This window comes from Pezoporus flaviventris, unplaced genomic scaffold (genome assembly GCF_033815535.1).
Source record: "Pezoporus flaviventris isolate CSIRO_AGI_PZ_B2104156 unplaced genomic scaffold, CSIRO_AGI_Pfla_v1 ptg000093l, whole genome shotgun sequence".
Taxonomy (NCBI): domain Eukaryota; kingdom Metazoa; phylum Chordata; class Aves; order Psittaciformes; family Psittacidae; genus Pezoporus; species Pezoporus flaviventris.
The window spans coordinates 1,779,340-1,792,346 of NW_026892641.1; the positions used below are offsets into that span (position 1 = coordinate 1,779,340).

General features: G+C 49.1%; 1 protein-coding gene across 2 annotated transcripts in view; it reads right to left on the reverse strand.

Annotated features, from left to right (window-relative positions):
- Positions 1–2,767: 2,767 nt before the first annotated feature.
- The window catches only part of GRIK4 (glutamate ionotropic receptor kainate type subunit 4), a 179,340-nt gene continuing 169,100 nt past the window's right edge, over positions 2,768–13,007 (reverse strand). The window contains exons 15-20 of one of the 2 annotated variants that reach the window (XM_061475992.1): positions 11,483–11,656; positions 11,202–11,367; positions 8,769–8,994; positions 7,271–7,399; positions 5,009–5,127; positions 2,768–4,485 (exon numbers count right to left, since the gene is read on the reverse strand). In XM_061475992.1, the coding sequence (XP_061331976.1) occupies positions 4,120–4,485; positions 5,009–5,127; positions 7,271–7,399; positions 8,769–8,994; positions 11,202–11,367; positions 11,483–11,656 (1,180 nt within the window). In that variant the 3' untranslated portion in view covers positions 2,768–4,119. The remainder of the gene's footprint in view (positions 4,486–5,008; positions 5,128–7,270; positions 7,400–8,768; positions 8,995–11,201; positions 11,368–11,482; positions 11,657–13,007) is intronic. The other variant, XR_009747314.1, reaches the window with a different exon arrangement.

Sequence of the window (13,007 nt, forward strand, 5' to 3'; positions counted from 1 at the left end):
CACTGGCAGGCTCTACTCAGAGCCATATAGTCAAAGCCACTACAGGAGGTATCATCACCTTCATTGGCTACACAAGTGATGTAGAAGAAAGAAATACGTACCTTGCAAGTACTTAATCTCACAGCTAAACGAAACTCACTGATCACTTTTCATAGCCAAATCGTGACAGCTTCACCCCAAGCCTAAACAAGGAGCAGTCCACCTTTGCTCCTTTACTCTTTGATAAGCTTAGAAACCAGTCACCATCCAGCCTTCACCAAGCAGATCTTGCCTACAGGTGCTTTCCTTTTCCCAGTGGATGTCTTTGTCATTCAGAGTTGTCACCCATCAAAACCAGTTAATCACACTGCTGTGTCTAAGCCCAGTTACCCTGTGCCCAGGGCTGCAGTTACCAGTGTTGAAGGTATCACCAGCAGCTTACATGACTGCTGGGATACAGAAAGCATCTGGAAGGGGGGTGTTAACTCAGGATCAGTGCAAGAAAAGCAAAGCAAAACAACATCACTTCCCTTTGCCTCCACCTTTTGGGTCACTTACCTGGTGAGGCACTTAGGGCTCAAGGAAAGAAGTGGACATGGCAGGGCAGAAGCAGAGAAGGTTTCTGTGGAATTGAAATGGTTAAAAAGATTCCTACCTCAGGACTACGAAGGTCCAAAGGGTTAAAGCTGTTTTATACAAAGGGTTAAATCTATTTTATACAAAGGGTTAAACCTATTCTATAGCTCACCATCTTTCTCTGCTAAGTCCTGCGGGCTCTCATAGTTCACAGAGCAACTCTTTCCTTTTTCATGTATGCCACTCAGTGCAGTGAGTGCCCTCAGTAACTAGCCCAAAACTTGTTAATACCTTCACCCATGCGACCTCCAGGGAGAAAATAGGTTTTTATCATTAGCTGCAAATGGAACTGCCTGGAGCACCATCACAAACATGGGGTTTAGCGCACAGGGAGAGATCTCAGGCCTTTTAGTTTGGAACCTGCCAAAGTGCTGTCGGCCCAGAATTGGCTGTCATTGCAGGGACAAACGTGAGGCCTCAGCCCCTGAAGAGAGGGGGAAGCAAGAGGATCAAAGAAAATGGTTACAGGGGATAAAGCGAAGTAGTGCATTTTAATTGATCTAATCTTTGGCTCCCGGGGGAATTTGCAGAGATATCTTACTAGAATTACTCGAGTTTTATCAGGAGATGACAATACTGGGAAAGTGCCTTTTGGACAGTGAACCACTCCAGATCTTGAACTGCATTAGCATTGGAACCGGCTGAGCAAAAGAGCTCCCACAATAGTTTCAAAGATGAGAGCAAGAACTGAAGAGGGAGAGAACATGGGAGATATAAACCCACCTGGGCACACAGAAGTATGTGAGCACAAACCCAGGCATATGTGTAATGCTGCCTGCTCTGGGTCCCTCCTGTCTAAAACCTGTAGGCATCGACCAGGGAGCAGGAATATACAGGACCAGGGAGAAAAGGCATCCAAATGACAGCACCTTCTATCCATCCACTCCTCTTCTGAGTGCAAACATTCTGAACATTAAAGAAGACAGAAGAGGGCAAGAGGGGCATGAAAAACATCTCCTTAAAATACAGGCCCAGATATAAAATACCATATGGGTGGCACAAACGAACAGGAGAGCTGAAAGGAAAAGACAGTGAGAAACCAGGTGGTCTCTCATAATCTCTTTCCTGACGTAATCTGTCTGAGCAGATGACTGCAAGATCTTTGGAGGAGCAGAGGAATAATGTCTGCCTCTGTCAAGATCCCGCTTTGTTCACTGCGGTGAAGGGGTGAGAAAACATCAGGTCTGATAAATGATTCATGGAGCCTTTTCTGCTGCTAATCTGTAAATGCATTTTAAAGAGAAGCTTCTTTTTGATGAAGGTATTCTGCTGCTCGTAAAAACATGTCAGCATTTAAAGACAACACAGGCACACTGTGATGCCTCTGCTGTTGCTGTCAGTGCTTTGAGAGCCCAAGTGCGGCTCCTTGCAGAGGGCAGGGATGGAGGGTTTGCTGACTTACCTCACCTGAGGATCTGCCCCCTCTCATCCCATGGCACTGGATCCTCGGGCTCTGGCAAAGCCTTACGTCATCTCATGCTTGCACCTTCACTGCAGATTTACAGATACTAAGGCCAGAAAGGACCTTTATGCACTTCTCTCATGACATCCTGCATAATAAGCTCTAATCCTCTCCTCCTGGTTACACGAGCACTCTCTGAGCATGCACATTTTACTGTCGCTGTGTGGCAGACACCTCTTTTCACATGCTCCTGGAAACAACAGAACAACTCTAACGCGCCCATCACCATGGCATCCTGTTCCCTGCACATCCTCTTCAGAAACATCTGCTGGAGTCAGGCTCCTGCCCGTGGTAACATGAGGGATTTGACTTGCTGTACCTAACCCTCAGACCCTGGTCAACTGGGATCCAACCGGCAGGTCTCAGAAGGCTGTAACTGATGTGGTCCACACTGCATGGAAACCTGGGCTCCCTGAGCAGACTGCACTGCTGTTAGTTGTGGGTTCTTTCACCCTTTACCACCGTATATCTTGAGCTTTCTTTCTGCCTTTTCTTTTTTGTTCTCCTGTTTCCATTCAGCTACAGATAACGGCAACACCACGGATGTGGACACACTCAGGCAGCAGAGACCTGCAACAGCCAAAGCACTGCTTCCCTTTCAGCTGGGTTTCTTCCTGAGCAGACGAGCCTCAAACTGCCTCATGACTTTTGTGAGTGTGGACAGGGGAGGAAAGAGAAAAAAAGGCATGATTATACAAGGACATCTTTTATTTCAGTACATTCAAGACAAAAAGAAAAGAAAACAATTCAAGAACAGGATGTACCTTCACTCAAGGCTTTATCTCCCCTGCCTCTCTCCATTGTCGTCTCTTTCCTTCTACAATCAGAAATTGCATAGAATTTGTTTTTCAATCAGAAAATTAAATTTGTCAATGTAAAACCCACGTCTGTACCAAGCAGAGGGTGAGCTGCTGCTGTTGCTAGGGAAGTAAATATTTTTCCTTACATCACATCCCAGGCTAATGGTTATCTCGAATGCTGTGAGGCATTGCTGCTGCTAGACATGGGCTGCAAGTCACCCCCAAGGCTGAGGGTGCTCCGTGGGTCACGGACAAGGGGAGCTCAGTCGCTTGTTTGGGGCTGTGGATGCTTTGAGGAGCGACAGTGGGCAGCAAATATCACCTCCCTTATGGCAGGAAGGTCCCTCCTCACCTTCCTCAAAAGGCTCCCCCCGCCCGATCCCAAAAGCAGGAAGGAAAAAGCGAAAGATAACCCCAGAACTAAACGAAAGACACAGAACCCCTGAAATTCCAGGCGTTTCAAGGCCTCTTTAAGTTCACTGTGTTGGTTGGTTGGTTTTTGGCATCTTAATATATATATATCTATGTATATATATATTTATATATATATTTATGCATTTTAAACAACTCCTCAGATGGACTCTCACTAAAAGCTGCTTCTCACGGGGGGCTTGTCCCATCCCATCCCATCCTTCCCTTCCTCCCTCAGTCCATCCGACAAACTCTGAAAAGGAAGATTTCAGCACCTGAAACCCGGTGCCTCGCAGACTAGGTCCTGACGTACCCAAAATAAACCGAACAAAAGAATAACTCCTCCCTTCCCATCCCTTACCCACATCAAATAAAAAGACACCCCCCTCCCTGCCCTTTGAGAACATCCCCTGGTAAGTCGATGTGATGGAGAGACAGCGCCAGCATCCTTTCTCCCGGCCTGGGGTGGAGAACATTAATGAACCACTCATGCCCCTGTATGGGCAACATCTGCTACACCAGTTACCCACCACGTCCATCCTTCCCATCTCGGGGCCGCACGGTGGCACGGAGACAACTGCTGGGGACAGGCCAGGCAGAGGACCTCGCTCCTGCTGCATCAGCCCTTTCAGCGGTACACGCGTCCTCTCGGACACCTAAACCAAAGCTGACCCTCTGGACAGGCCTGCGCATCAGCCCAAAGGTCCACCTTGCTCTGGAGAAGCTGGGTAACTGCTTTGAGTTTAAAAACGAGTTGACATTGTACAAGTCCATGTTCTGTAAAATGGAACAGGACCCCCTCGTCCCACCCCAACGCCCCCTGCCCCAGCGTTACTCAGGCTCGCTGCTGTTGGTGGTCTTCTCCCACTCCAAGCTCTCCTCGCTCTGTGCGGGCGAGCCCGCAGACGGCCGTGCCCGGAGACCCTGAAACCTGCGGCACTCGGGGCACACGCGGATGTGCGTGCACCCTCGGGCGACCAGGGCGGCTTCTTGAGCCAGTCTTTGTGCCAGGGGGTCTGGCTCTCCCCCACTGCACAGCTTCCCATTGCTGAGCGTGGTTGTGCTGCGGGCTCGGCGCTCCTCCGGGAGAATGGGGCGAGTCCGTACCATTCCCCCTCGCCTCCGACGAGGGTGGAAACTGTCCTTGCAGAGGATGATGTTGCGCAGCTCCGTCACCATTTCTTGGCACACCGACACCTGGAAGGCAGACCCGAGACATACTGCTCACATAAGTAAGCTGCAAGCCCCAGCAGTGCTGCGTCTGCTCTGGATTCGGATGCCAAAGCGCTACGGCCTCGGGCCTTAATCTGACCACTGGGCTTCCAACATCAGTGCTCAGACATTTATACTTGATTTAGCCCAATAGGTTCCACCTCTTGTCAGAGACGCTCCTGTGTTCTGGCTCCCCAAATCAACATGAGACCCAGACTTACTGCAGGTAGAAACTGTCAAGTGATCCCTTCTTTAGGAAAGGTGCTTGGACATTGTACGCATCCTTGTTCCCTTCAAAAGCCCTTGGAGCATCCCATAGCCTCAATCTTAGTAGGAATTACTGCATATTAGACCCTGGCCAACGGACCTAGCCTTACCCTGTGTTTGAAGTCTCATTAAACTAGGAACGCTTATCTCAGCCTTACTAGCTCCAGAGCACTGCGCTGCTGAGCACCCCGCAGGTAACAGTAAACATACACTATCCCATCAGAACACTTTCAGGCCCTACCTCTGATTGTTCAGAGTGGCGAAGGCTCCACAAAAATTCCAGCATTGCCATAAAAATTGCTACGATTAAGCCACAGATGAGCACCACAAAGATTCCACCGATGTTCTCCATTCCCAGGCCTAAAATAAAGCAGAAGGGACAATGCTGTGAGAGGCAGGTACAACATAAATTGCAGGCATCTTTGCTGGCATTGCATATCCCCAGCCAGGGATCAAAACCACATAGCCAGCACTGTCCTATTAATAGCTAACCGCATGACTCAGATGGCAACCTGAGTGACTTGCAATAAGTGCAGGATCGAAGATGCATTCTCAGAAATGATGATTTTGCAGATAAACAGCAAGTACATTGGTGGGAAGTACAAAGCAATTTGTGGACAAACCGAAAACAAGAGGAAAAATGAAAGATCAATCGGGCACAATTATTCACCCAGCTCTAGTTACTTTGAACTTCGCAAAGGAAGATGAGCCGTGCTAAAGAAGCAGAGATGAAGACAAGAAAGGGCTTTAAAGGAAGCTGGCATCAAGAAAAGCTCCTTTGATTGCACTACAAAGTGCTGGTGAAAAACGATTACAGCTGCTTCTGCTGCAGTAGCAAGGAGAGGTTCCAAACAAGACCAGGACCCAACACTGTTTCACACTATATGGTGACCAAATGGGGTCCCTGGCACCCAGTGGTACCTGGTTGTGCGGTTGGGTGCTCTCTGCTTAGCACTTTCTGGACCCTAAGGAGGAAACAGTCCCTTCCATGGGGCTGGGGTGACAGAGCCTCAGAGAAACAGCTCTTCTGTGCTTATTGGGTTTGGGTCTCAAGTGGTCTGGGCCCCTGATTCAACCGATCACTAAAAAGCGTGTGGTGCTTTGCAGCGAGGTGACTGTATGAGGCCATTACTCTACAAAAACATCTATGAAAGTCTGCATCTCCCCTCTGTAGCACTAAATCAAAGTGTAAGAATCAATGATTTATTGACTTCATCTCTGTGTGGCTTTTAGACATAGAATCTCGCCAAAATCCTTGTAAATCGCTGACCTGTTTTGTTCTAAAACTTAGGAGGCCACATTTCTCCCTCCTCCTCCGTCATCCTCCTGGCACTGCCTCCAGAGCAATCTGGCAGCTCTGTAAATCAGCCCTTTGCAGGGCTGTTCCCAATAGGACAGCAATTGCGGGGCAGAAAACACAACCCATATTCAGAGTTTAGACCCAAGATAAAGACCATCCTCCCCACCCAGCGGTACTCAACTTGAATTTAGGGCCAGTACCTCTCTCTATATCCTTCTATAATCCTAACCAGGTGCCACCACAGACACCCATTCACAAGCTCACTGAGAGGTACCTCCTTCTTCCATATACACCTAGCAGCAGGCTGCAGCCTTCCTCATTTCCCAGAGTGAGGAAGTGAGCTATAACACAAAACAGCAGGAAAACTTGCCCAAGGTCACAAAGTGTACTGGGCAATACCAGAAGCAGCCCAGGACCCTGCTTCCCAGTGACCCCCTTTCAACGCTACCTCAAAACAGAGCACACACTAGATTCCACTTCAGAGTTGGAACACCTCCACCTGCTGCAATGTCAAGCAAAGACAAGAGCTACCATGGACCAGGCTTGGCTCTCCATCTCTGCACTAGAGAGGTCAGAAGACTGCCCATTCAATGGGGGGGACCTGCTGGCCTCCCAGCAAACACTTGCTGTGGAAAGGGTGAGTGCCAACACTAAAACATGCAGCAACTGCATTAAGCTGGCAACTGCTCTCACGCTGGGACATCAGCCTAATGTGGTAGCTTTGATGCAAATTTGCATAGCATTGCAAAAGAATTTGCTCCTCAGTTTACAGATGTACTAATGAAGCCTTTGCGTCCCTTCCCTTGGCTGTTTAAAAGGCGCTTTCACTTGGAGCCATTAACCAGCGGGCCTGTGGTGGATATCCATCTCCCTTGAAGGAACCCAGGATTTTGGTCTGATCCCTTTAGCCATCCATTTTCCCAGACATTCATTAGAAACTAATTTCCCCTCCATATGCCTCCAATATTTGTCATTTGGTTGTTCTCGCTATCTCTGCCCCAGGCAAAAACACACAGCATGAGGCACAGCAGAGCTGTTTGGCTCTCTCCTTGAATTGTGACGGAATCTCAGGTCAGCACAAGGGGAAAAAGTACTTCTCAGGCAGAAAACCTGGCAGCACTCGTGTGCAGATGGACATTCAGCCTTACGCTGCTGGCAAGGATGCTTCGACTGCTTTGTCCTTCCAGCATGCATGTGGCTTACCTTTGGCTCTGTGGTCCTCCTCTTTGGGGCACTTGCCTCCTTCCCACCACTTCCTCTTGAGGATTTCCAACCGGTTGTTCTCTTGCAACTGGAGAATGGCCAGGTCAAACTCATCACGAAACACAGAGCCTGCAACACCAAGAAGTAGGTGGTAAGGCACCATCTCAGCCAGCCTTCCTCCCCACTCATCCCCGTCACGATGCCCTGCCAGTGTGCCCAGGTACAAAAGCTCATCTCTGGATGGTTTGGAAGGGACTTCAGTTCATGTAAGCCCTTGAAACTTGCAGCCAGCCTCTCTGCTGGGACTGTCATCTGGTTCATCCCTCATTCAGATGGCAAATTCACCTGCTCACCAAGACCCGTTTAAAGAGGTCCATTATAAGGGAGAGCTTTGGCTTCAGGGGCAGGGTCTGCAGTATCACACTGCTGCTCCTCCAGACCACCGAGGTCCCTTCTCCTGTCAGCCTGCCTCCAGCTTAACCTCGCTCTAACACCTCTTCCCTCAAACCGCTGCACTGCAACAGCAGCAGGTTCACCCTACAGTGCAAGCCCAAAGGTTCACGGTAGAGGAGGCTCACTTCTGTGCTCAGCACCGAGCTGTACTGCAGCCAGGATGATGATCCCAAAGAAGGGCCGTGGGAAAGACCCCAGTTCTCCCAGTAACTCTGCACTATTGTCCCAGCCAGCAGCTTTTCTGCCTTTCTTATCTGCTACAGTTTCACTGTTTAACAAGACAATGTGAGAACAAATTTAGTCCTGAAAGTAAGGATTTGTACTCAGGATCAGGTTACTGTGACTTTACAAGCTTATGCATGTTAGCTCAACTATAGCCATCGCTTGAGTGACAGTTCTGATGCAATTCACCTTAGCTTTGTATTGCTAAGTGCAGGTGCTTAAAGGTCAGGAACAAGGCTCCCCAAGCCTGTGAGTGGCTGAAACAACAACCCATCTCTTGGAATAACAACCACTGCATCCTTTCTTTGTGCTGCCCTGGGAGATGATGTTCTCTTGCTATCTCTCACATTTAAAAGACAAAACCCCTGCATTTGTTAAACCTGATTATTGAGACAGTCACTGAATCGCCCAATTCTCTGTCCTGGAGCTCAAAGAACCACCAGCTGAAAACAAGAGTTGCAGCAACACTACTTTTACAGCACTTAGATAAAACCAGGAGCACAGAATGAGTCAAAAATCACCGGTTCAAAGGGGAAGCAGTCAGAAAAGAGCATATACGCAGAAAATAAGCAGCAATTTTGACACATCTTTCACATTCATTATTTAAAGAGCCGCAGTCGCGTGTCACATGGCTCTGGATCAGAGCAGGGTCTCGCACATCTGTTGGGCAATCGCAATGTATTTCATTTTCCTCCCGAGGTAGAAAACGACCCTGGGCAGAGCTGTGAGACGTGACTTTGGCTTCAGAGCCGGTTCAGCCTTTCAAACGCTCCGGTCCTCTGCCGACAGCTGAGAAGGACTAGAATTTGTCTTCACTGCCTACCGACGGGCATGCCAATCCCGTAGCCCTTGGTGTCCAGAAGGCCCCCGACCTGCGTGAGGTTGCAATTGCGCTGACGATAATACTCGTTCATGGTGGACTCCAGCAGGAAGGCGTAATTGGAGTTCAGCACGCGCGCGATCCCTTCCTCCGTGCTCTTCACGAAGACGCTGGGCTGCTTGGAGTACATGTAGTTCCACATCCGCTGGTACGTCTGGTAGCGGGAGTTCTGCAGGAGAAAGGGAGCAGCTGAGGTAGGAGCATCTTGCTGCGACATAAACCCCACTGTAGAAAGGACAAAGATCTGGTGCCAGATTCCAGAAGGCTTTAGATGCCCAACCTCCGCTGATTTCAATGAAAGTTAGAGGCCCAAATATCTTGGTGGATTTGAGGCTTTGTTGCCAAAGCTGGGCATGAAATGCATACCTAATTCCAATGCGTTCCAGCAAAGCTCTCTGCATATTTCAGTCTTAGAAAAAGACATAGTTTCCATAACAGTCAAAAAAGCCAGAAGAAGAAATAGCTTGATTTAAACCACCAAATGCTCCCTGTACAGCTCTCATCCTATTGTCCGTCACTGGAACTTTGGGCTTAACATGTCACCAGCATCAGAGCCAGACACCATCACCTTGAGAAACGCTCTAAGGATGGGTGCAGCACCAAAGCAGTTTGTTGCTCCCTGAATCCAGATTTTGGCTCACCCCCTTGTGAGGCAAATCGAAGTACCTGCTTAAGAGAATTGGAGCCTTTTTACTGACTAGAGTAAACTCAAGCTCAACCAGTCCCGGATCCTCAGACTTTGCTGGTGGTTGATTGAGAGAAGAGCTAATGACTGTTAACCTCTCTTGCCTGTGCTGAACGAAGAGTGAAACTTGCTGGCACAGAAACTGAGGATAAACACACTCTGGTCTACATAAGGAGCTTCTGAATTTGCCCCTTTCCCCCTGCATTTCTGCAGCACACAGAACCTCTTACGCCACCTCCCCTCTCATCCAAGAGGGGTACATGACATTAGGGCACCTCCTGCCATTGCACTCATTTTCTGTGGCTGGTGAATGATGCTGGAGAGCCTCAGGGAATCTGCTGCTGACCGTTACCATCCTCATCCATCCAGCTCTGTCCCCCAGGTGCAGCCACTTGGGCAAGGGACAGGCAAACAGAGACTGTGTTCCCGGTTCACTGCACCTTTAAACCTTAATCCTGTGTGTTAGTGTCAGGGGAAACGGCTGCCAGGACAGGTTACAAGACAAGGTGCTCCAGCAGTGGATATACATCTCATGCAACCAGGAACTAAGGGCTGGTGAAGACAGCCTCAGCCATGCTGGCTTAATCCATCACTGTATTAGACCCACCGTTATTACACCAGAGGTAAATGGATCCCAACATAGTTTAAAGCACTGCGAATGGTACAAGAACACCTTTTGCTGATTCCTCCTCTGCTATCAGCAACTCCATCACCCTCAAGGCAGCACAGAGCCACAGACAGGATTTTAAACCAGAAAGCCTTCCTGAAAAGAGCTAAGCGAGTGCCTCGTACACAACCACCATGGTCACTTGGGCTCTGTTCAGCTCATTTCAGATATAATGTTCTGCTTAAAAGTAGCTTTTTGCCAAAGCCTTGGAGGGTGTAAAGCTGGGTTGAAAAGCTCAGGCTCACTTGAGAGATTTCTCAGGCTTCCAAATACAGTTCAGACTCAGAGAGGAGAAGAAAAAGCGAGAAAAGCTTTCTCTCCTCTTGGAATTTCAACAAGTAATAAATAAATAATCCTCAAGCAGCAATTTGTGCATTCAGAGCACAGCAGAGAGGATTCACTCCTTTATTTCCCTTCTGAACAGAGCAGGGAAGACAAAAATTACACTGGGCTAAATGGCTCGCTTTAGTTTGCATACACTTGCCTTTTCTCAGTGTCACTGACCACATGCAGACTTCCAGCACTCTGACACATACTGCCTGGGGCGTGCAAACATTGCTGCGCTTACCTAACCGGAGGTACTCTCATGCAAAAGCTAAGAGTACATCAAAAGCACATAAAGACCCATAGAAATTGGACTGCAAATGCTCATCTGCTGAAGACCCTGTTATAGCATACTGCGACACAGGGATGCGTACTGCTGTCTCACCCACTTGGTGACACTCCAAATGGTAAATTGCTTTCTATGCCCAAGCACCACGTCCAGGCATCAGCAGAGGTCCTGATCCTAGTCAACCAGCATCCCAAGAGCACACCAGGATGCTGTGTTACAGCATCCTGCATTCCCTATCCTCTGCCATGCATCCCCCACCATTCATCCCATCATCACCCACTGTGGCCAGGGGTCTCTCCAGAGGTCCCTCCTGTGCCAGAAGCAGGAATGACAACGTGGGGGCACATCCAAACGTGATTAAAGGGTGCCCTCTGCACCCCCTGCCCCAGTTAGCAAATGAACGGGGTTTACTTGGAAGAAGGTCATGCTGGACCCGCCGTGAATGGTGCCGTACTCGATGGCTGTCTGGTCAGCCAGGTCATCCACGGATTCGATGGGGACATCCATCCGCTGCACGGTGAGGAAGGCTGCCAGATTGGCTGTGTAGGAGGAGATGATGATCAAGGTGAACGCCCACCTAGGGAAAGCAGAAGCAAAGATGGTGAACGGAGATTCCCCGTGGACTGATCCCCATCCCCACCCTCCCACCACCCACACAGAGAAGCCTTCCTTAAGGGGAGGGCTGATCTTACCACACTCCACTGACGCAGCGGGTGGATAATGCTTGGGGGGCAATGGTGGAGCCTTGCTGCATGAATCCCCCGACTGGAAACCACAAGCTGTTGCCGAGAGAGTACTGATTCACGAGAAGATTGCATCTACCTTGTGAGCAGGGGTGGGGGCTGTACCACTCATACGGTGTCAACCTGAAAGGACAAGAAATGGGTAATTCCCTGGGAAATGGGGCACTTTGGAGAAAAGAAGCCAAAACAAGAAAGAAGAGCTGTGAAAAACCCTAACTCTCCCCGAGGCAGATATTTCTGAGGAGGAAACTCTTTGCTGTCAATGGATGCCCAAGGCTCAGCGCAGTGTGAAATGCTCGCTTTAAGATTCAGAAGCCAGAGGCTTTCTTGTTAAGATTTGCAAGAGTTTCTAAAGGCTCTGCTGAAAACCTGGGCATGGGCTGTGGGGAGGCTGGAGCCCTATGTGCAAACCCACAGCGCAGACATCCACAACCATCATTGCAGGTGCGCGCAGACCCGATGTGGAACTGAAATCAAACACCTTCGGCTGCGCTCCCGGCTGCAGAATGAGCATCGACGGGAAGTTCCAAAGGGAAGTGTGTGAGACCTGAATGCATGACACCATCAACACAAAGAACTGTATCGGTGCAGGTGGTTGCTCTGAGAAGGTCTGACTGCCCCAGCGAGGTCTAGGTCCCAGTTTGAAGCCAAGTGCTGGTGTTTCAAAGCATCACATGCTTTCAGTGCTCACAGGGACAGGACAGAGGTGGCAATCTGAAATAACTGACAGCCTGTCACTGAAGTGATGGCAGCCTAGCTCTCTTTTTGTGCTGTTTCCAATCCTCGGTTCCCCGGTTGCTAAGAAAGACTTCTAATTCCTATGCTGCATTTCATTATATTGCTAATGGTTAACAAAGCTGGTGCCTGGGAGGGTCATTTTGGGGATGCTGCCAATACAGCTGCGTGGCTCTGCCAGCTTATACACCATTTAACCAAATGTGATGTTCAGTTTCCTTTCTGCATCTCCTACCTCACTGTGAAGCCACGTTATGTCTCTAAGACTTTCTAGGGTTGGAGCAAGCACTGGCAGTAAAACCCACTGCTCTAGGAGAGTCTGCTGCAATTCAGAGGGTCACAAGCTCCTTACTACTGAGCAAGGCAAACAACAGCATCCAAACCTCCATCTCCAGCAGGAAGCTGTGTAAAAGCACCTTTTTGGAGGATCATGTTTAAACCAAATGGAGGGGGTTAAAGAGGCACCAAATCTCAGCCTGCAGAGAGTGCTGGACCGCATTATTTGATGGTTTCTTCAGAACTATGTTTCTGGGGCTGTAATGGCATTCGAAGAAACCATTAAAACCTTGTCAGGATGACAACTTTAGCCATGCTAAGGGACTGTGTGACAGCACAGTTCCAATTTCTGTAATGAGAATTGGGTATTAACTGTGTCCCGAAAGAGCCGTCAAGTCCTGAGCGTGTCTTTGGTACACATAGCCAGGACATAGCTCAGTTCTGCCTGGAAAGGGATCACCCA